This window comes from Papilio polytes, unplaced genomic scaffold (genome assembly GCF_000836215.1).
Source record: "Papilio polytes unplaced genomic scaffold, Ppol_1.0 DF824269.1, whole genome shotgun sequence".
NCBI classification, from domain to species: Eukaryota; Metazoa; Arthropoda; class Insecta; order Lepidoptera; family Papilionidae; genus Papilio; species Papilio polytes.
In genome coordinates, this window is record NW_013524935.1 from 3,481,301 (window position 1) to 3,505,591 (window position 24,291).

General features: G+C 34.1%; 3 protein-coding genes across 3 annotated transcripts; 1 reads left to right on the forward strand and 2 right to left on the reverse strand.

Moving 5' to 3' along the window:
• Positions 1-428: 428 nt before the first annotated feature.
• On the forward strand, positions 429-9,773 carry LOC106107474 (phenoloxidase subunit 1-like). The gene is made up of 15 exons (XM_013288343.1): positions 429-538; positions 893-1,012; positions 1,222-1,411; positions 1,704-1,806; positions 2,007-2,127; positions 2,520-2,725; positions 3,079-3,207; positions 4,977-5,100; positions 5,647-5,811; positions 5,885-6,013; positions 6,386-6,564; positions 6,969-7,114; positions 7,757-7,992; positions 8,583-8,791; positions 9,350-9,773. Exons 2-15 carry the CDS (start codon positions 902-904, stop codon positions 9,510-9,512), a joined length of 2,211 nt encoding a protein of 736 aa, XP_013143797.1. The 5' UTR covers positions 429-538; positions 893-901; the 3' UTR covers positions 9,513-9,773.
• Positions 9,774-9,880: 107 nt separating this feature from the next.
• LOC106107501 lies at positions 9,881-10,813 on the reverse strand. The gene is made up of 2 exons (XM_013288382.1): positions 10,643-10,813; positions 9,881-10,373 (listed from the first exon to the last, which is right to left on the reverse strand). Exons 1-2 carry the CDS (start codon positions 10,658-10,660, stop codon positions 9,936-9,938), a joined length of 456 nt encoding a protein of 151 aa, XP_013143836.1. The 5' UTR covers positions 10,661-10,813; the 3' UTR covers positions 9,881-9,935.
• Positions 10,814-17,730: 6,917 nt separating this feature from the next.
• Positions 17,731-23,380, reverse strand: LOC106107483 (phenoloxidase subunit 1-like). Its single transcript, XM_013288356.1, has 13 exons — positions 23,185-23,380; positions 22,709-22,901; positions 22,270-22,372; positions 21,673-21,793; positions 21,334-21,539; positions 20,834-20,962; positions 20,558-20,681; positions 20,278-20,448; positions 19,651-19,779; positions 18,964-19,142; positions 18,665-18,810; positions 18,226-18,461; positions 17,731-18,061 (listed from the first exon to the last, which is right to left on the reverse strand). Exons 1-13 carry the CDS (start codon positions 23,296-23,298, stop codon positions 17,849-17,851), a joined length of 2,064 nt encoding a protein of 687 aa, XP_013143810.1. The 5' UTR covers positions 23,299-23,380; the 3' UTR covers positions 17,731-17,848.
• Positions 23,381-24,291: the final 911 nt, after the last annotated feature.

A 24,291-nucleotide genomic window follows, 5' to 3' on the forward strand; every position in this document is an offset into this window, starting at 1 on the left:
AAGTAGCCTATGCGTCTACGTCTATACCAAATTTCATCAAGATCGCAGAAACGCTAACAAACATTCGCATTTATAATATTAGTATAATATCGGCGAAATATGTGTGAAGTCAACCAACCTGCACTTCATCAGTATTGTTGACTGGCCTAGTCACCCTTTACTCATGATTCCGATCCTCGCAATTGAAGTAAAACGTCTCGAACAAACGGAATAGTATTCCATTTTTTAACATGATATTCGTACATTAGATAACGTAACCGCACGTTTCCTATCTTTTTTGGCTGTCCTTGTTTTAAGTTCATGCTATTTTGGCCTTTATTTCTTTGACTTATGAACTCTACTCCTAGTTCTGTGGCCAGGATGTCTATTCGTTCCAGATATTTTGATGCGTGTGCATTTGGTGAAAACTAGTATAAATTGGACAATTTTCGGTTGTTACATTATTAGTCGAGAATAAGTTTCCGACTGACTGTCTTTCGGAGCATTGTCAACTTTATTTGAGTATTTTTTTAAAATAATTCATCCAGGAATTGTTCAGGTGAGTGTTGTTTTTTAAATTTCTTTCTAGTATTGTACTATCTATACTATAAGAGCGTCAGTGGCTCAGTGGTTTAAGCACGACTGGTAATCTACAGGTCTTCGGGTTCGAATCCCGCCATGTACTATTGTGATTTTCGTTTTTTTTTTGAATTTTTATATGTTTATATAATCAGTTCTTCTATAAGTAGTAAACTATTTTATAGTAAAACTACCCGACGTTCTTACGGTGAAGGAAAACATCGTGATGCAACCTGCACATATCGGCGAAGAAATTCAAGGATATGTGTGAAGTCAACCAACCCGCACTGTAATTTTCATTAGAAATTAATTTCTATTTATTAATACATTTTAGCTAATCAAAATGGCCGATTCAAAACAAAACCTTTTACTTTTCTTCGACCGTCCAAGGGAGCCATGCTTCATGCAAAAGGGGGAGGACAAATCCACCTTCCAGATACCTGATAATTTTTACGTAAGTGTATTTGTATAACCTTTTATTTAGCATAATTAGAAACTTTTACCACACAAGTTGACACAGTAGGTACTTTTCGATAGATATCAGCTATCAAACCTCAATTCATTCCCTTCTATATTTTCGGCCTCTATGTAGTAACATTGAATGTATATTTTCTTGTTTATTTAACCATCATTTCTCCACATTCTAATCTAATTAAATAATAGCCAGATAAATACAAGGCGGTTAGCAATACACTCGCTAATCGTTTCGGTGCTGATGCAAAATCAATCCCGGTGAATGAGATAGCATTGCCGAATCTCCAGCTGCCGATGGAGCTGCCGTTCAGCGATCAGTTCTCTCTATTCGTTCCCAAGCATAGGAAAATGGCGGGAAAACTTATTGACATATTCATGGGTGAGTCAATGTAGAAAGAAAATTTTATGATATGGAGATAAGAATAGCAGTCGAAAATATGATTTATTGTATTAAGGGTGATCGTATAACTTTTTTTTTTACTGTTAATTTATAAACAAATTGAATAATTATCACTTGTATTCCATTTTAACAATGTGTTTATTTTAGTCGGGTGTGTAATTCTAACAAGGTCGGACATATTTGAGTCGACATTTTAGACAATTACTATAGTCATTTGTTTTTGTAATAACAATATTTTAATACTTGATTTACTATAATTATATTTTTCTAGGTATGAGAAACGTTCAAGATTTGATATCGATTTGTTCATACTGTCAGCTACGTATCAACCCTTATATGTTCAACTATTGTCTTTCCGTTGCTATTTTACACAGGTAAATATATTAAAAAAAACCCTATGTCAGTTAAAAAACGTGAGTGAGGAGTGAGGAAGAATGCTTGAATGAATGAATCGAATCTCATTAAAATCTGTCCACAAGTTTAGGAAATATACGTTAACAATAGAAAACTACCCCCAGTTAGTAATTTTTTCTTTTTCTAAATCATCAATTTACTTATTTTGTTTTCTTCCTAGACCTGATACTAAGGGTTTAAATATCCCAACTTTTGCGGAGACATTTCCTGACAAGTTTATGGACCCTAAAGTCTTCCGCCGCGCACGAGAGGTCAGCACCGTTGTTACTTCAGGCGTGAAGGTACGTGATGTTAAAATAAGCTGTTAAAATTTTCTATAAATCTATATTACACTATAATCATTTGTCTCCGATGCCTTCTATGTCTAGTGCTAATTAGTAAAACGGTTCAATAATCAGCCTTCAAAGCTAGTGTTTCAAAACAAATCAATAATTTCTTAGAATGGATTATTATAGCTAAAGAAATATTGCACACGAGAAATGACGTTTGGCATAATCATGTATCCATCATTGACCGCCTATTAAAAAAAACTTAAAATAAGCAGCGTCATTTTCGATTCGTTTTTGTTAATCCTTGATTTCGAAATTCAAAATGTTAAGATAAGATGTTCAACAGATTTTTTAATTTTAATTTTCTTATTCGCTATTTTTTTAAAACACGAGTTATTCAACAGATGCCAATAACAATTCCTTTGAACTACACCGCGTCGCCGTCAGAACCGGAGCAGCGTGTAGCATACTTCCGCGAAGATATAGGCATCAACCTTCACCATTGGCACTGGCATCTGGTCTATCCATTTGATGCTGCAGACCGCTCGGTTGTCAACAAGGACAGGAGGGGAGAACTCTTTTATTACATGCATCAACAAATCATTGCCAGGTATATTAAATGATTATACGAAATATTGTTTTCTCTGTTTCTCTTAAGTAGAATGAGAGAGATGGTTTTATTGTCGTGTTTTTAGTCGACTTCCCAAAAGAAAGAGGTACTCAATTCGCCTGTATGTTTTTATGTGCCTTATAATATCATATAACTAGGTAAAAATGTAGAGATATATAATATTTCTGTGCGTAACTTCCTATGCCAAGGTATGCATCTACAATGAGAGATGCGTATGGGCAGTGGTCTTTTGGTTATTTCGGCGAACATAAGCTGCTTTCAGCTTTGTCACCTTATAATATAAATAAGCTTACTAAATTACAACATAATTAATTCGAATGTTTTTATTTTAGATACAATACAGAACGTCTGTGCAATAATTTGGGAAGAGTAAAACGTTTCAAAAATTTTAGAGAGCCGATTGAAGAAGGTTACTTCCCTAAAATGGACTTGCAAGTGGCCAGTCGATCTATACCACCCAGGTAATATCGTACTAATTAGCTGTTCCCGTGCGACTTCATACGCATAACTTATTATTAAAAAAAGAGTTATTCAAAAATATGCTGTAATTGCTGACATCTTAGACAACAAAAAAGTTTGTGTTTACGCTTTATTATATTAGTATAGATATGGTTAATGTAGAAGTTTGAATGGATATATGGATATTGGTAACTTAATTCTAACGGTTGAAGGATCTAGAAAGAAAGGACAATCCGGTTAATATTTCATTTTTTAATCCTTTAAATTAATGGACGAAGTCGCAGGTAGTACGTATAAATTATTTACTTACTGGCTATCGCTCGCGACTCTCCGTGTGGAATTAAAAAAAAGAAAAGTGAATAGCATATATTCTCTTACAGACTATCTTCTACATCTATACCAAATTTCGTCGAAATCCATTCAGTAGTTAAGGCTACAAACTGTAACATCCATCCATCCATCTAAACTTTCGCATTTATAATATGAATATGATTATAGTTAAAATGTGCATTTTCCTTATTAATAGGAATAGATTAACTCTGAGTCATGTTTGTCGCTGTAATTTGACGTCATAATGGTTACACGTGGTGGTAACATGATTAAAACTGAATCATTAACCAGACTTAGTTCCTTTCGTCTAGATCCTTCGACTGTTTAAGATACTTAGTACCCAATATCTTTATCTTTATTATTGCGTAGTCAGAAGTGAATTATACTATTTCTCTCTCTTTCTATTACAATCATCATTATTTCCACCTTATCCTACTCCCTAAGGGTCAGCGCACTGGGTTTTCGTCTTCTAAATAACTCTATCATCCATCATCTCAGTCAACCATCCATCTATTACGGTATCAAAAAAAATATTCTGCGCAAGAAAGAAGTGGATTCAGATATGATGGCTGATAGAAATGTATGGCAGAGCTGCATTACTGTGCCGACCCTCCGTAAGGACAACGCCAAGTTGTTGACACTTCATTATTATCAATATTTCTCCAATATTACAATATATGACATTAAATGTGTGTATGGATTTAAATATGCATAATTAGGCAGTTCAGAAATGACGGCTGATAGAGAAGTGAAAGTGCCAGTATTCCCAATTGTCTAATCCCACTAGTGGACACTCGAACTTAACTTATAGTATGATGAAAAGTACTACACTTTGTTTCTTTTTAAAATATTATGGCGCGTCCATAGATAATTATACTGAAATTCTAGAAGTTTTCCATAACTTATTTGAATTTACGATTCTCGCTTGCGTGATTTAAATGTGGTACGAGGAACTACCTAGTACGAAGTTTGTGTTTAATATATTTGGTTGTATGTAGGTTCGACGGCCGGATCGAATTTATTTGTAAATAATTCTTGTTGTAATATGTGTGCAGTGTAATTTAATGGCAATGCAAAATAATGTATTGAAAACCAATTTTAGATTTCAAACTTGCATGTAACCAATTATTTAACGGCTTACTCACGTCATACTTTTTTCCGGTGACGGCACCGACCAGTTTCCCAGACCAGACCAGTTAAATAATTAATTATAAAATGTCTCACGAAAGTTTAAATAATTTAATTGCATGTAACCGTCCATAATTTTACTTCTTACTAATATTATAGATGCGAAAGTTTTGATGGAAGGATGTTTGTTAGCGTTTGTAGCCTAAACTGCTAAATGGATCTCGATGAAATTTGGCATAGATGTAGAGAAAATTCTGGAAGGTCACATAGGCTACTTACACTTATTATCAAATATATGTGGATTAAATTACAGATTCGAAAATTCAATAATTCGGGACTTAGACAGACCAGTCGATCAAATCAGGATCGAAGTATCAGAACTGGAGACATGGAGAGATCGTTATCTTGAAGCTATAAACAACAATGCGATTTTACTGGTAAAAAAATCTATAATTTTATTTTGTTATTATCCAAAAACTTAATATTAAAACGATATGCAAATTCACTAATTACTTTACGTTACATTTTTACATTAAATAACATTTTCGATGTAAATAAAAAAACCATTTATTGGCCCAGAAAAAAACAAGACATAAAAAATAACAATAAAACAAAATTTACCGAACTTATAACTATTATTTAAAAAATAAAAATAAAGATGTAATTATTTGTCTTCTCTAGTTTTTACAAAACAACTAAATATGACGTAATGGCGGCCATGTTTATGCAGTTAAGAGAGATAATATTATAGGTTAGGATAAGATCACGTTGTGTACGCGTGATCATTATTTCTATTGTCAATAGTTCAAATTATACGTTCCTTATATAAAATTTGCAAAAGCTCTAGTAAAAATATTTGATTTACGTATTCATTATTTTATTTCTTTTATTTAACATAGAAAGCGCATTTTTAAAGATTTCTGCGCTATTTGCTCTTTCCAAACTGAAGGCGCAGTAGTTTTATGCATGAGTTTTTTTTACAGCCGAACGGCCGTCAAATGACATTGGATGAAACAAAGGGGATAGATGTACTCGGTAACTTAATGGAATCCTCAGTCCTCAGCCCTAATAGAGTGTATTACGGAGATCTACATAACATGGGCCACGTGTTTATTTCGTACTGTCACGACCCTGACCATCGTAACTTGGTATGTTAATTCTAACCTAAAAATGTTTGTGTCAAAAAGGAAGTTTTCAGTACATTTGTATGTCACTTTGTAGGAACAATTTGGAGTGATGGGGGATTCGGCGACAGCTATGAGAGATCCTATATTCTATCGCTGGCACGCGTATGTTGATGACATTTTTAACATGTACAAGAGCAAATTACCGGCTTATGGTGACGATAAGGTGAGTAGTTTTGTTAAAGAAAAAAAAAGAAAAAAACCTGGCTATTTTATTTTGTTTCATAAAATCGTTTTTTTCCATTAATTACTTCGCCTTAACCGAGAATTAAAGTTACAGATAACAAATAAAATGAATTATTGATTTGTTAAATGACATATATAATTTGAAATATCAACTTCAACATAATTGATTAATTTCAAAGTAGTTTCCAACATTTAATTTTTTACCAATGTCATAAAAGCGAAAGTTTAGATGATTTTTAGAGTTTGCCGCCTTTTCTGAACGGATCCCGATGTTTGACATAGAACATTCTGGAAGAACATAAAGTTTTGTTTTTTTTTTTATTCCACAAACAAAAGTTGTTTATTATTCCAGTTGGATTTCCCTGGTATTCGCGTGTCATCTGTCAGTATTGAGAGTCCTGCGGGCGCTAACACGTTGGCAACTCAATGGGAACAAAGTACAGTGGAACTGAGCCGTGGTCTGGACTTCACGCCGCGTGGCAGCGTGTTAGCTCGCTTCACTCATTTACAACATGATGAATTCGTTTACGTGTAAGTATTGGTAAATAACTTGTCCAATTATATCCTTGTGCAATAATAAAAAAAAAATATTTATCATACATTTGTAAAACTTTTAAAAGTAAATTTTGAAATTCAAATACACAACAAAGGCTCGCTATTGGCTAATAATTACCGTTACAATGTCAATTTTGCTTTGCTGCCGTAGTCTATAGTTTTTATTCTTTTCCCGCGTCTTTTTTCTAATTCGTTTATCTTTTAAATTAAAAAGCCTGAAAATATATACCCCATAACGTATCCTTAATGTAGGGATTTTTATAAAAATATGCTGTGATTGCTGACATCCTAAGCCACAAAGTAATGTGTACGCTTTATTATATTATTATAGATTGTTATGAACAGAGTTGTTGAAAATTCATTTACTTTTGATATTTTAGTATCGATGTCAATAATACCCTCGGACAAGCAGCCACGGGAACTGTTCGTATATTTATGGCACCAACTGTCGACGAGAATGGCGCACCTTTGCCTTTCGAGGATCAGAGACGTCTAATGATTGAATTGGACAAGTTTACACAACCACGTAAGTATTATTATGAAGAAAAAACATTGGTAGATGCCAGCTATTCTTATTAGGATACGATGGGATGGGGAAATGGATTTGACGGTGGAGAGGATGCATGGCAATGGGAAATATCCTCTGTGCGTCTACTTCGATTTAATGTAGGCGACGCATATTTATTTCGCATTATTTTGGCGAATTCAAGCCCCCTACTTATATGTCATCTTGTAATATAATCAAACTAACTATCAACTTCAAAATGCTTTATAAATTTAAATTTGGGTAGCACTTTTAATATCACAATATGTTCAACATTCATATAAAGACTTTTAATGAAAATCATGATGCATAAAAAAATATTTATTGACTAGCTTTCGTCCGCGACTTCGTCCGGGTGGAATTAAAAAAAAACAAAAGTGAGTATACTATGTGTTTTTCCAGACTATCCTCTACATCGATACCAAATTTCATCGAAATCCGTTCAGCCGTTTCATTCATCCAAACTTTCGCATTTATAATTTTATCTTACAGTCTAATATTGTCTTAAATAGTAATACTTTATCCACAAACACTTCAATAGGTATATTTAAGCTTATTAAAATGTTGTGGTTGTTAACAAATATTATAGTAAACATGTTACGAAGAACATGATGTAAATTCCAGTGAATGCGGGCACAAACACAATCCGTCGTAGGAGTGTTGAATCTTCAGTAACTATTCCCTACGAGCGTACATTCCGCGACCAGTCTGCACGTCCAGGTAGCGCGGGCAGCGCGCAGGCCGCACAGTTCGACTTCTGCGGCTGCGGCTGGCCGCACCACATGCTCATACCCAAAGGAACACCCCAAGGATACCCTGTAGTCCTCTTCGCTATGGTCACCAATTGGGATGAAGATAAGGTAATTATTACTCCAAACACCCACGCGTCCTGCGCTCCAAGCCGCCACACGCAACATAAATTGACCTTGAACTTTTTATCGTTAAATCTTTCAACTGCAAGGCATATTTATTTAACCGAACCAGAAATAAGTACAGCCTAACACATGTAATATAGTTTTGACTACCGTAACCATTTTATTTGTACAGCCGCAGAATTCCAATTTAAGTAACATTACCTTATTTATTACGAGACTAATTTAGATAACAGTGAGTGCAAGCGAAAAGATAATAAAAAGAAACTGACATGTATCACTTTTTTTCGTATACACATTTATAGGATGCGTTGTATTGATTTTTGTTCCATGTCTCGTTATAAAATGTTCAAAAGCTTAAAATCTTTTGAGGTAGAGCAGCGCCAGTTTTCCCGATTGTATATCTTATGTAACAATTTATGTATACAGAGGCGTGGAAATCCAATACTGAACATATTATTTAAAAATAAATGGAAACCCTACAAAAATTACCACTTTAGGTCGATTGCAATAAATACATTAGTGTTTATTTATCATTTAATTCTACATTAACCGTATATATTTAATAATTTCCTTAGATCGATCAAGATTTAGTAGGAACGTGTAACGATGCGGCTGCGTACTGCGGCATCCGAGACCGGCTCTACCCGGACAGGCGTCCTATGGGATTCCCCTTCGACCGGCCCGCGCCTGCCGCCATACTACAAGACTTCCTCAAACCGAACATGGCGGTCAGACAATGCAGCATTCGTTTCACCGACGCCACTCGGATACGTACACAGCAAGGGTAGGTTATATTTGTCTAACTTTTAAGCCATATTTACAAAAAAAAACATCTTTGAGATTTACTACTGGCAACACTTTATTCGTTTTATTTTTTTATAATTTCACGATGTGATTTATATTGTCATATTATTATCTAAAACATCTATTCCATGTGAAAATGAATAAAATAAAATATCTTGTTTTTGTAATATATAGCTTAATTTGACTTTGACACCTGTCATTCGACAGAAACAGATTATAAAAAATGACGTTAGCAAATTGTTTAATGGATTGTGTGATTGTTTTTATGGAAATGGTTTTGTTATGTATAGCTGTTTTATTGGAATTTTATTATTATATGTAACGATTGTATACTAAAAAAATAGTAAAATCATCTTCGCATCGAAATATTGTTAAAATCATTACTTAAATGCTTCTAGAAAACTGTGTTTTTTTTTAATTAATTCGTAAAAGAACGAACAAATTATACGCCTTATATCAAATCATTTCGTAACAATGTTTTAAAAATCAAAAAGCACTTGCAGACATATGGCAGTAAAAAATATATTGTGTACTGTAGATCAACACCAAGCGGTAATGCTCAGCCGTGTGGATGCCAGAAGGAATATACTCCGAAGGAAATTGACCAAATAATACGAAAGCCATATTATTTTAATAAAAATCAGACTAAATACTGTCCACATTACATATTTTCACAGATTAAAAAAAATAATAAACCCTAGTTTTTAACTTTGTCTTTTAAATCAGAGATAAAAAAAAATTGAATCTATTCATCATTTGTTTCTAATGTTCTTAATGTTTATTAAAATAAGAGTATTGTAATAAAAATAAATTTAATTATTAAGTTTTAAGTACTGAACATAAAAGCAGTATTTTTGGTACTTATTAATTTTAATACGGGTCATATTTAGATGTAGTTCTGTCAATAAGTTGTATTTTATTTTTTTTCTATTTATAAGACATAATAAATAAAGTCTTTCTTATTTCGTAGTTTTATTTATCTTATGAGGATTGTTTTTCTATACTTTTTAAAGAAAAAAGGCCAAAAATATAAAATCATAATGTTTATTAAAAATTCAAAATAATTTATATTTTTTTTAACGATTCAATAATTTAGTGTTCTTAATTTATTTTGTACCCAGATTTTAAATTGTTGGTACCTTTACCATTTTTCGTCGGGACCCAATCGGCACCACGTAATAATCTTTTTCCATTTCTGAGTCAATCAAATCCAGAGGTCTGTAATTTCTTGTACGTTCTATATCATGATATATCGGTACATATCTTTGTTTTGGTATACTCAAGCCTGTCCTGATTGGATATTCTGCTGGATATGCGGGGACGCTAGGGTATTTCGAGTAGCTGGGATAGCTGGGGGGGTAGCTGGGATAGCTGGGGGGGTAGCTGGGGTAGCTGGGATATTTTTGGCGATTGGGGTCTTCGTAATCACGTATCTCAATCCTTAATTTTGGTTTCTGTGTTGTGACCTCGACTGTACATCCGCATGATTCTTCATGCACTTCGGCCTCGCATGGCTTTCCATTGGCGAAAAGACAAAGTGCTGCCAATGTGAGTATAACGATCTGAAATTATTAAACTATGAATCATCACATTTTACAATTAAAATAAAACCACATTTCGTAGTAACGTAAGATGTTAGCTATCACTGTATAATTTTAAATAATCACTTATAATAAAAAAATAAGCTATAAGCTATACATTTTTACGCTATTCAATTTAGGTGCAAAAAATTAAGTTTCTATAATATCACAGGAACAGTTAGTAAAAAAAATTGAAACCTAATCGTGTTTTGGCTTAATCTTTGCCTATTTTATAATAAAAAAAGAATTACCTGCACAGCTAACGCCATTTTGAGAACTGAATATAATTACAAGAAAGCATTCTCTTATATACTCAAAAATGTTTGCACGGTACAGTTAGAATACCTCAACATAATTTGTGCAACGATTTAAAGTTATTTGCGGTTACAATATTGAGTTAATTGTCAATAATCAAATACAAATCAAATTCATCACAGAATATATAACATTTTTTTTTTTTTATAATATAAGGTGTTAAACGAGCAAGCGGCCACCTGAATCCACCAGTTCCAGTCCAGTTCCTTCAGTTTTAACCGAACAGTCGGAGTATATAGTTTAATATTTTTGGAGGGATTTGTCCCATTGAATGTATGTTTTTTTTTAATTTCAAGATAATATCAGTAAGCGATCATGAACAACTGCCCATAGACATCCGGAATCGTATTCAATGTCTATCTTTAGGGCGGGAATACACTTACCGGTAACACAGCATGGTCGTAGCTTGGAGGAGTGTCATTATGTGCAATGCTATACATGTAAAAACTAAAATAGTTTATTTTATTTAAATTGATTCAATATAGTTCGAATAAAAATTGTAGTGAACGGCAAGCGGCTACCAAAATCCGCCAAAATGGAAAGCGACCGCTGCTCATAGACATCCGCAATAGCAGATGCATTGCCTACCCTTAATCGACGGTGGAGGAGACGCACACAAGGATACGTCCCTTCCAATACGTCTCCATCTTCACATCCACTTCTCTTTCTCGACCTTTTCTTATAAGAAAAAGAATAGAAAGATAAAGGTACTAAAATTAGGCCTTCGGCGCGCGATTTGTAAACTTTTCCGAAGATGGCCATAGGTTGTGACATATGACGAATCCCCTTATTAGCTTGTACCCTGTACTTATGCAACTCAATTATAATATGATTTTTGTTCCGTCCTACCTGTAACCATTGCTAACTATCCTCTTGACACGAAGTACTACCCAGGGGCAGGCATTACCTCGTGTACGCTACTGTGTGAATCATTCCAGTACTTGGCATACAAGTAGCTGGTACGATGATATATTTGTGATAGCTACGATAAAGTAAAATCAAGGAGGGAACGATAGGGGTATGTGCTTGACATTGACGCGTAGCTGGCACGTGCTAGTAGCTGGCATACGAACTTTTTACTGGCATGTACATCTATCTTTATTATTTGCGTTGAGTGAGAGCAATGGTTCAAAGCTAGGTGAACTGATCTTCAGAACAGTTTCAGAGTTGATGTACATACGGCTAACTAGGTAAATCATGCTAAAACCATCTATCCTTCTCATTTATATTGATAAGTCACATGTTGTCTGTGCAGCCGTTTATTTCCGGGTTTCCATTAAGGTAACGCCATTTTTAAGAGGGGAATGCTTTATGCATACTCCGTGCCTCTGTTCCCTCCTGGCCATTGGGTGGGACGCCACGGGATCGCTTTCGCTTGTCACCGCGTCACCCCACTGATTACTGTAACGCCTACGGTAGGTCTTAACCGTTTTTTTTTTCCAAAGTAAATCAGAGGGCAAACAATAAATGTCATTTTCGTCTAGGTGTTTCCTAAGTGGAATATAAAGTATCAATTTCAATGGATGGATGAAAAAAATCTAAATTTTACGCCTGTTTTTAGTGAGTAGCAGTCACAAAGTAAAAAGAACAAGGTGCTAGTGCTAGCCCCTATATCTTTACTAATATTATAAAAAGGATAGATAATTATTTTTGTACATTGATATAATTAAAGAAACTACTGGGCCGATTTTAAAAAATCTTTCACCATTGAAATATTTCGTTATAACTAAGTAACATGGGCTATGCTTTCCACGCGTCGCGGTTAACAACTAGTACTTGACAGGAGGACTAGGAGTTAATTTACTAAGCAGTATATTTTTAACTCTTATTTATACTCCTATTTTTTTTTTTCGATAATGCGGTATAAATGCGCTTCGTTGTTAAATCGCATTTATGATAATAAAAACTCTCTCCTGGTTGTTTTAGCAGCCAGATGCGATAGTGCAATAGTGCGACGATTTAGTTTCTTGCACTGCAAGAAATGTAGTTGAAGTGTAATTTAAATAAAAGTGTTTTCTTCTCTTTATTATTAGGATTACTAACACTAGGCAATAAGCTGTTTTTACTAACAAAGTATGAGATTTTCTTGAAATAAAGATTTATTATTATTATTATATACTTTTTATAAGGGTTCTTAAAGAAAGGAGTTTTGCCGTAAATACTTAATATTATACACTAGCTGTTCCTGTGCGGCTTCATGCGCATGAAATTATGAAAATTTTATTTTAATGTTTACATTAGTCAAATTATCAATAGCAAATGTCAAAATGACATGACATGGCAAACCTTAGCAATCTCTCTTTCTTGATGTTGGCAGTAACTTATGGTCTCTTTTCTACATTAGGGTTTTTATCCAAAACATTTACCCCCTAAGTTTAATGGCGTGAAAACATGTAGCCTAGAGTTGACGTAAGTGTGGGGCTTTTCATTAAAAAAAGAATTATTCAAAAATATGCTGTAATTGCTGACATCTTAGGCAACAAAGAAGTGTGTGTTAACGCTTTATTAAAATACTAGCTGTTCCCATGCGACTTCATCCGCATAAAATTATAAAACCTTCATTTTATTGTTCCCATTTGTCAAATTATCAATTGCAAGTGTCAAAATGACATGATAAGATGTCAAACCATGGCAACCTTGGTTTCTTGATGTTGGCAACAACTTATGGTCTCTTTCCCACATTAGGGTTTTTATCCAAAACATTTACCCCTAAGTTTATCGGCGTGAAAATATATAGCCTAAAGTGTGACGTAAGTTTAGGGCTTTTTATTACAAAAATAGTTTTTGGAAAATATGCTGTGATTGCTGACATCATAGGCAACAAAGAAGTGTGTGTTTACGCTTTATTATAATATATATAGAATATATAGACTAGCTATTCCCGGGCACTTTATTCGCATGAAATTATGAAAATTGTTTTTTTTGATTACACTTATCATATTCAATTTCAAATGTCAAAATGACAGACATGACATGATGAGAAAGCATGACAATTTTGTTTCCTTGATGTTTCAGCAACTTTTGGTCTCTTTTCCACATTAGGGTTTTTATCCAAAATATTTACCCCCTAAGTTTAATGGCGTGAAAATATATAGCCTGAAGTGTGACGTAAGTTTAGGGCTTTTTATTAAACAAAGAACTATTTAAAAATATGCTATAATTGCTGACATCTTAGGCAACAAAGAAGTGTGTTTACGCTTTATTATGATAAGTATAGATTAAGTAAAAAAAAAAAAACATATTATGTAAGACAATAATTTAATTTATTTTCAATTAACAGAATAATCTACTTTCAAATAATTTACTTAGTTACCTACAAATTTACGTTAAAAATTATCAGTGCATTACAGATCTCAATTTAATAAATAGTGTAATAAATAACACAATTTTAAATTACTCCAGATCTTCGTCTGAACTCTTCTTCTTCTTGACAACCTTCCGGCGAACGGCAACTGGCATCATTACATAGTCATCTTTACTTATCTCTTTTTTATCACATTTACTACACCCTGTAGAACCAGTGCTAGGATATCTCGAAGACCGTCTCTTCTCTGGTACGACGAAGAATTTTTGTATAGTCGGTTGCAGTACAACTGGTCGTTGCCTTTCTACGGTCGGAATGTATTGTGGTCTCTCTGGTTCTCTAACGTGGACGACCTCGATGGTTCTTGGTGTTGTGACAGCATTACAGCCGCATTGATCCGTGAGTCCGGCGCATTGCCCGTTGACGTTGATAAAGAGAATTGCGACGCCAATGAACACCTGGTTGGGGAATTATTAATAAATTATCTGTCTCTTTCTTACTCTCCTTTTGCTATACTTATTCTCTTTTACTTTACTTTGTCATGAATAGAACATTACGAGTATATTACAGTTAATAAAACATAGTTGTCAATAGGACGTTATTAACTTAATCTAACTAGAATTAAAAACAAAACTGAAGTAAGTAGCCAATGTGTTCTACCAGACTATCCTCTACATTATGCTAAATTTCATCGAGATTCGTTTAGCAGTTTAGGCTACAATACGCATCTCGTTGAAAGTTACTTTGCATAGGGTCCTTTTTGTTTTTTTATAATCCATGCAGATGGTGCGGACGAAGGCTTCATGGTTATAAAAAAACAATGAAAAAATAACACAAAGTGACTTATTTGGTGTAATATATAATTATGTTCTTACCGTGTACAATGGAAGAGACATCTTGATTGACTTTTGTTACGATATCCAAACTTTTCCTTTTATAGTTTCAATGACATTCCTGTGTAATTTGCTAACCTCAAAATGATGTAAAATTAATGACACAGTTATGTTTAATATGTCTAATTAAGAAAGAATGTTGTTTTCGATAACATTTAAACTGTAATTTTTTTGTGTTTCTATGGCAAAAGTTTTATGAAGTCTATAGGCTATAGACATGTCTAGACTCGTTGGTTTTTAAGAATAATTAGCATATACCTGATGGTTTTAACTATTTATAGTCTTCAAATTAATTTAAACTATAGAAAATAAAACACCAAATAACAATTTGTTATATTTTTAATAAGATACAAATGCTATAACAACTTTTAGGATAATTTGAAAACTAAATTTTCTTAAAATCAACAGAATTCCTCATCGACTGGCAATTTGACGAAATAGTTATTACTTTATTCGTCTATAACTTTTTTTTATTAACTTCTTCAACATTTTTTATTATTTATTTTCAATTCCCTCTCTCCTTGTCATTTCTAAAAAAATCATTCAATTCACCAGAGAAAATTTTAGTTTCTTTCTTTCGATTCCCAATCTCATTGACTACTTTGACATTTCTAAAAAAGTCATTCAATTCGCCAGACGAATCTTGATTTTGTCTGTTCTCGTTCACTTCCTTATCATCTCTAAAAAAGTCATTCAAATCACCAGAGAAATTTTTAGTTTCAGTGTTTAGATTAGTATCATTGCTATTACTAGATTTTATTTCTGTATTTCCAGCTTTATTGTTCGTCCTAAAAAAGTCGTTCAAATCACCGGTATAATTTCTATTTATTATTATTACTATTATCGAATTATTATTATTGAAAAAGTCATTCAATTCACCAGCATTAGTTACATTATTATTAATGAAGAAGTCATCTAATTCACCAGTGTTAGTTTGATTGTTGTTACTATTATTAGAATTTTGAATATCATTTGTATTGTTTCCTATTCCAAGAACTTCCCATTGTCCTTCATCATTTCTTGGATCAGTATTATCTAATAAATCTCTAACAGGAATTATTCGTTCGATTATTGGTTTTAAATTTAAATAATTATTATTTTTCTTCTCTTCAACATTTCGTCCTTTAAACGTAGTACTTACAATACTAATACCAGGTTTATATGAATCACATTTAGTCATATTACGATTGACTTTCTGATGTTTTACCAAATATTGGTAACCAGTTTCTATACCTCTATGGTTTTTATTGTTAGAAATGTGATAAATTGGTGATGTCACAACTAACACAGCGAAAGCAGACAGCGTCTGTTAAATGAAAATAAATAATAAACCAATAAGAAGAAGCACGATTATATTTTAAATATATAAGATGGCAAACTAGCGAGTGGCCATCTGAATTCGCTGAGAAAGCGAAGCGATCGCTACCCATATACATCCGCAATTGCAGATGCTTTACCTTCCCTTAATCAACGGAGAAAGAGTAGCACATAAAAAGGACATTTCTCCTTCCACCTCCAACGTCAAATACTTTTTCCTTCCCATCCTTCCTACGTAAGAAAACAATGAGAAAGAAAAGGGACTAAAATTAGGCCTCTGGTGTCACAGTCATCATACGAATCGCAGAATTGCTCCCACCTCTCGCCTGTCTTCTATGTGGTCGTGGTAACAGACGTGGCGAGCCGGCCCAGTAACAGGAAGATTTTAATGCGGGCTCTATCACTGTTACAATAAAAACTCTAACGTTAATTATAATATGTTCTACTCACCAATATTGCTAGCTGGTTCATTTTTAAATTAAACTTCTTTAATAAAAGCAATTTTAATACTGATTTAAGGATATAACCTAGCAATTTTATATCGTTTCGCGTTGACTGTCGTGTACAATTTTGTATCAAGAAATAATTGAAAATTTAAAATAATCATTCATGTATCTGGATAATAGTTAGTTTTTGCAGCCCCTTCCTTCAGCAATTAGAAACTGTAGTTAGTAGACTATCGTAAAACGTTCAAAACTACATCTGTAATGTGAAACATCCTTTACTAGCAATTGCTTACGTTTTTAATTGTAGGACAATTGCGTAAAACGGTAATTATGTGTTCAATGGGTTTAGAATGAGATGTTTTTTTTTATACTAGAAGGGAGCTAACGAACTTTGGAATGAGGAGTTCATAGACGACCATAGACTCAACACTTTTATCTTCATTCGTAGGTTGATATTAAGAGAAAGCATTAATTATACCTTCTTTGTATCAAATATCCATCTTTGATCTGGTAGGGAAATACAAAAAATTTCTTGACTTTCTATTGATATGAGACTTTTAATTGGTTTCAAGAGTTTGTAGCCTAAACTGCTGAACTGTTTTCAATGAATTTTGTCATAGATGTAGAGCACAGTCTGGAATAACACATAAGCTACTCACTTTTGTTTTTTTAATTCCACGCGGACGGAGTCGCGGGTGAAAGCTAATATTTAATATTTACTAGTTAAGTTTCATTTTCCTTTTTATTTAATAAATGCCGAAATTTTTTTTTTTTAAATTATTTATAATTAGATTGTGTACAACTCTATCGTTAATTACGATAATGATTTAATTACGTTTAATACTTAATGAATCAAGTTTCCATTCATTGAGTAATGTAATCATGTCCGGCGACTAACTCGAATAATTTTATTGTACATGTTGTCAATTATAATTGCATATTACGTTACGCTTTTTAACTACCGATCTGAGATAGTGAAAAAATAATGGAATATAAAATCGGCCACAAACAACGACATTAACACTCCTCGTTTCATTTATGAATATCAAATAAAAACAAACCGATTGAAAGGCATAATTATAATTCAGACTTATAAATAAAATGATTATGTACAAAATATTTAATACATCTTCTAAATCTATTGACCCATTAAATTAATACTAACTATAATTTAAAAACGCATTATTGTTTGCGATCTCTGACTTCATCGGTGAAACGAATCGTGCAGTCGGTGATAGCCATGTTCTCTGTGATGAAGTTTTGAAGATTTCTAACGTAAGGTGCTCCGGGACGGTCGAAGGGGTATCCCATAGATCTCTTGTCAGGGTAACGTCTGTCCCGAATACCGCAGTACGATGCAGCGTCATTGCAACTACCCACCAAATCTTGGGCGACCTGTCAAGGAAAAATTACAATTTATGACAAAGAGTATACATAGACACTAGAGAATACATAGATTATGCAGGATAAAAGAATAACGACGTAGACTTTAAGAGATGCAACATTTACTGTTAGATAACCTTTATCTTATCACCAGTATAACATGGTCTTTGACTTACTCTATCGTCATTCCAGTTAGAGAACATAACAAACAGGGTCACGGGGTAGCCTTTAGTGGTGCCCTTGGGTATGAGCAAGTGGTGTGGCCAGCCGCAGCCGCAGAAGTCAAATTCCGCCACACTCTGGTTCCCGGCGGTGCCTCCCCTGTTCAACTGGTTACGGAATGACCTCTCGTATGGGATTGTCACAGATGAATCCAAGCTCTTTCGACGGATCGTGTTCAAACCCGGTTTCACTGTGGACATGACAAAAGTAATGAGTATTGAATTCATGCTAAATTATAATTAACTTGATTAGTGGGTTCAGTATTATTTTAAGTTAGGTTGGCGAGTTTGAAGTTCTTATCTTTGTATGGGTATCATTGAAAGAGAGATTCTGTTACTTCATTTGGTAATTGTTTTTCGATAGATTGAATATTTAAAAGTAAAGATAACTTACTGGCTTGAGTGAATTTGTCGAGCTCGATCATGAGTTTCCTCTGATCGTTGAATGACATTCTGTTGCCGTTGTCATCGAATACAGGTGTCATGAATATACGGATTGTGCCCAATGCATATTGCCCTCTTCTGTTGTTCACTTCGATACTGTAGGGAAAAAAATCAATAAAGATCAGAAGTTTCGATTGATCCGATTTAGAAGCTGGATTGATGCTTGTGTTTTAATTTTGAAAAGTGATCTATGTTTTTACTTGCTGATCTCGTACCGTTAAGAGCTTACTGGCAATTTAAATTACTCACACATAGTTGAACTCCTCGTGTTGTAAATGCGTGAAGCGGGCCAGCACGCTACCACGCGGCGTGTAGTCCATGCCACGGCCCAGATCCACGGTACTGCGCTCCCAGAATGTTCCAAAAACATTGGTGCCGGAGGGACCTTCTACTTTGATTGAAGTCACAGTAATATTGTTGTACACCAACTGTAAAGATTTTGTTTATTAATTCTTGCAAGTGATTACATCAGATCTTTTAATTGATTACAATAGAATCTGGGTACATATAAATGATACTGTCATAGCATGTAACCCTTACCAGACACTTGTACTAATAACATGAGTTGTTAAATTTTCTTTACCAACTTCAAATTAGATTAACTCAGTTATAATTTAGTCTTTTAACAGTGGTGCGCACGCTATAGCACGAATAAGCAGGCTCTTCCTCTGCAATTCCACGACCACCGAAGACGGCGTCAAGTTAAAGCAATTTCGCTATTTTTGACGTGCAATGAATAGTGTGCTTGCTTAAGGCTGACTTTAAGTCTTTTATTTTATTTACCCTTTTGTTATAAGCAATGGTGGGGAAAAGGGTTTGACGAGAAATGATACTAGGTAGGGGAAATATGCATCTGCATATGTCATTTTTCTTTAATGTCGCCTTATACTGTAATAATCTTTTAACTTAACATTACTTAGGGTAACATAAACTTACATTGTCTCGCGTGTAGGGAGGCAGTTTACTCTTGTACATCTGGAATATGTCGTCGATATGGGCATGCCAGCGGTAGAAAATCGGATCACGCATTGCTGTCGCTGAATCACCTATTACTCCAGGTCTTTCCTGTTAAATAACGTCAACAATAGAACTATCCTAGACCCAACATATTTCATACTAATATATTATAAAAGTAAAAGTTTAGAGGGATGGATGGATGTTTGTTAGAGTTTGTTGCGTAAACTGCTGAACGCAACTCAATGAATTTTGGCATAGATGTAGAGTATCTGGAAGAACACATAGGATACTTGTTTTTTTAATACCACGCGAACGGAGTCGCGGGAGAAAACTAGTGTCTAATAAAAATTGCTAATAAGACAAAAATATCATTGTATTCCATTGTGCTCTGTTTTAAAATTATATACCATCACAAGTTAAGTTAAACAGAAGAGTATTGTGTTGCTCCAGTTTGTTGCTTATTCTGGTTCATCATCATCATCAGCTTTTATATGCCCAATGTTGTATATATACCTTCCCCAATACCTTCCACAGAACGGTCCTCCGCCTTCCGCATAAAATGTCTTCTGGTAGCTGTATAACGGACTGTTTATAACAAAACCTTACCAAAAAGCGATGATCCGGGTCGTGTACGTAAGAGATGAACACATGGCCCATGTTGTGATAATCCCCATAGTAGTTTCTGTTGACGCTGAGGATGGAAGACTCCATTATGTTGCCGAGGATGTCGATGCCAGTTTCAGGATCCAATGGCATTTTACGACCAGTAGTTCCAGGCTGGAATTATTTGTAAATCATTGAATTAGTAGATGTTCTATTATGACTACTAATTAAATTGGATTAATATTGGTAAAAACAGATGTTCTATGAAACTGAATATACTGACTAGAAGAACAGCATTTTCTTCAATAGCTTGTATAATACGATCTCTCCATCTCTCCATTTCTGATACTTCCATCTTGATTTGTTCTACTGGTCTATCTAAATCGACTACAACTGAGCCTGGAAATCTAAAAATAAAACCATAAATAAGGACATACGAATTTTGGTAATAAAGGGGACAATTTTAAAGAACAATTGACCTTAATTAATTTGTATAGATCGTTTATCTTGAGACATATTTTTAACACCGTAATTATTTGTTGGTTGTTTGTTATCATACCTGGGCGACCAAGCTCGACTTGCAACCTTTAAGTCCAGTTTGGGGAAGTACGCTTCTTCGATAGGTTCATTGAAGTCTTTATACATTTTCACCCGACCCAGGTTGTTGCAGAAGCGTTCAACGTTGTATCTGAAATGTTATTAAATTAAATTGATGTATTCCTTATATGAAGAAAAGAATGAACCCCAAATCACCATGACAGATAACGCACACGGTGATGAGGAGTTCGCTCTATGACCAAAGTTCTTGAATTAAATTTTAATCCTCAAACCACCAAGGATAACAGTCTAACATACAATTATTTTTACAAACTACAAAACTATGGTAATAAGGTAAAATAGTGTAGGTCATTGACAGCGCTTTGGTTCTACACCTTGCTATATTTAGAAGAATTTCGTGAACTAAACTATTCCATGGATATTAAAGCATTCACTCCTTATGATTTTAATCTTTTCCCTTAGCAGGCTTTATAACCTTGTGCTATATATTGTATAGAGTACCTTGCTACAATTTGTTGATGCATATAGTAGAAGAGCTCTCCACGGCGATCTTTATCAACAATGCCCCCTGTTGTCAGGTCGAAGGGATAAACTAGATGCCAATGCCAGTGATGAAGGTTGAGGGCGATGTCCTCACGGAAATAAGCCACGCGTTGCTCCGGCTCTTGATCTGATGCCGTCAAGTTCTGAGGTATTAGTACAGGAAGCTGTGTAATGAAAGAGAATCAAAGATTAATATGACGCAATATACTAAAGAAATGAAAGTTACAAGGAGAAGGGACCTAGGGAGAGACAATACATGTGTGATGATTATTATACAAAAAAAATAAATTAACATACCCTCGGGCCTGTTTTTGCAACACTCGCTGATTGTCGAGCTTGACGAAATGCTTTTGGGTCCATGAATTTATCGGGGAATGTCTCCGTAAGAGGCGGAATGTCCATGCCTTTTGTGTCATTTCTAGAAGAATCATTTGCCATACATTACCACTTGAAAAATGTTATTTCAAAGAAAGTATTTTTTATCACATAAAGCGATAAACTATCAAGGAAAAACATCATCATCCACTTGCCTTATCCCTTACAGAGAGTCGGCACAGCATATGCTGCTCTTCCATACATCTCTATCAGCCGTCATATCTGAATCTACTTCTTTGGTCTTCCTCTACCTTTGGAGCCATCCACATTCATTCTTATCACTTTCTGGTTTATGTCCCCATCGTCACATAACATGTCCATACCACGCTAACTTTTTGCTTCTGATTTTCTCCACCACTGGTGCTACTTTCAAACTTTCTCTAATTTACACATTCTTAACTTTATCCATTAATGAATAACATATTTCTTTTACATAAATGTAAGTTACATGTCTTCTTATTAAAATACTTTCACAATACTAATAATAGAGTATAAGTAGAACTAATGAATAGATGATACCTGTGCATCAACGCGACGGACAGACAGTAGTTAAACATATACGGGTTAATATGAAGCTGGCAGTAGGACAATATAGATGTCAAATCATCAATGTCCCGCATTCCTGGAATATAGAAGATAGTAATTTCATCAGTCAACAACAATTAAGCCCGTTACACACGCAGGCGAAACCGAATACTGAACAGTTTCCAGTTCTGCTAGATTTATCTAAACGATCAGATTGTTCAGATAAAATTGAGTGAGTTTTCGAAAGACATGATTCTCGAATCGAATTTTAAACTAATTAACCCTTTGGAAACTAGGAGTTACAAAAATGAAGTAAGTTAATTTCAAACTTCTTTAAATTTTTCGCGTCTTTGAAGAATATGGAATAGAATGTAGTTGTTTGCAGAAAAATTTTACTTATCTTTGAATATTAATAAAATGTTGAATTTCTTACCCAGAAATATATCAGTTAACTTGCCAGCCATCTGTCTGTGTGTGGGTAAGAAGACGGAGAACTGATCGTTGTAGGGTAGTTGCTTTGCGAAGTCCAGGTTAGGTAAGGCGATGTTCCGAATTAAAATAGTTCGATTTGCATCGTTTCCGAATCTGTTTGCCAGTTTGTTCGAGAGACTCTGGTATTTTTCCGGCTGGAATAAAAAAGAAATTAGTACATGTAATGGAGATTGTAATGCGAATAAAGAACGAGGAAGAGGTGAAGAAAACTTTCTTTCAGATGTGTAACGTACCTATTAGGGTAACAGTTTTACTGTTTTTACACTTCTGACAAAATTAACATAGGATACAACTGAAATTGTAACCCGACATGAAGCGAAACCTTTGTACCCATTTTTAGGGAAAATCACGCATTGAGAGGAGAGAGAGGTTTGCCGGGCCGCGCCGTATGGCAGTCTACGGTCTATAGATACTCACATAGTAATGATCCGGAATGTCGAAGACGGCCTTTTCGTCTCCTTTTTGCATGAAGCATGGCTCAGTCGGGCGGTCGAAGAATAATAGAAGGTTCTTCTTTTTCAGATCCGCCATTTTGATTTTTGTGATGAAATGTCAAATTTAAGTTTTATGAATGAAATCTTGTGATGAATTATAACTATAGAATATTATGAAAATAAATGAAATAGGTATAGTTAACCGTGATGTACACGGTTAAAATGTAGCAGTTAAAAGTTTTCTTGCTGTTTATATACAATAATTTGGGAAATTCCCAATTGTGACTATTTGATAAAAAAATCAGTGGGGTTCCGTAATTTTTTTATGTTCTTTTAAATTAGAAGTATGTTTAATTATATTTTTAGGTTTTTATCACATTTTTTATTTTTTTTTTTTTTTTTTTTTTTTTAAATAAGAATATCTTTATTGCTCTCTAATGTTAATTACCTAAATCAGTGTTGCCTTGACTACTTAACTAGGATTCCTGTTTTTAAGTAGCCAAGGACTTCCCTTACAAAGTTATACATTGGTGAGAAACAAAAGGAAAATTTACTATTATAATACAATTTCTTTTCCACGTTATTTTTACGACATATTGGTGATGTGAACAGACTCTAATATTTATTCATAATTCATTATCCTTGTATTTTTATCCCGGGAATAGTTACGGTTTCCGCGGGATTCATTAATTTAGTTTTTTATTGTTTACTCGATCATTCTGCAACGGTTCAACACATGTATCTTATTGAAAATTGGCACAGATATAAAACAAAGTCTGGAGTATACAAGGGATAAGGTTTATCGCCGAGAAAAGTCCGGTTCCCGAGGGATATGTAGCTTTTTGTTATTTATATAGTTCGTATGTTTTGTAATACCACGCGGACGAAGTCGCGGGCAACAGCTAGTATAACAATAAATGTTTTAGTTGCATGAACAGGGAACCCTATTTGTCTATATGAATGCGTGTGAATTTTGGGACGGGTTGTTAAAGAATTATTTATCTAAAGGAAACTGTGGTAAGTTTATCATTTTTAAAAGCCAACATTGCGATAGATTGATTTTTTATTTGTAAAATTAGATCATTGTATC

Bases quoted from the DNA above. Each gene is read 5' to 3' on its own strand.
- LOC106107474 (XM_013288343.1), top strand. From the start codon at position 902: ATGGCCGATTCAAAACAAAACCTTTTACTTTTCTTCGACCGTCCAAGG. The intron at 3,208-4,976 runs GTAATATCGTAC...ATTAAATTACAG, and splicing joins AGTCGATCTATACCACCCAG to ATTCGAAAATTCAATAATTC. The intron at 7,115-7,756 runs GTAAGTATTATT...TGTAAATTCCAG, and splicing joins GGACAAGTTTACACAACCAC to TGAATGCGGGCACAAACACA.
- LOC106107483 (XM_013288356.1), bottom strand. From the start codon at position 23,298: ATGGCGGATCTGAAAAAGAAGAACCTTCTATTATTCTTCGACCGCCCG. The intron at 21,540-21,672 runs GTATGTTAATTT...TTCATTACACAG, and splicing joins TTGCAAAAACAGGCCCGAGG to CTTCCTGTACTAATACCTCA. The intron at 19,143-19,650 runs GTAAGTTTATGT...AAATCTTTACAG, and splicing joins CTCCCTACACGCGAGACAAT to TTGGTGTACAACAATATTAC.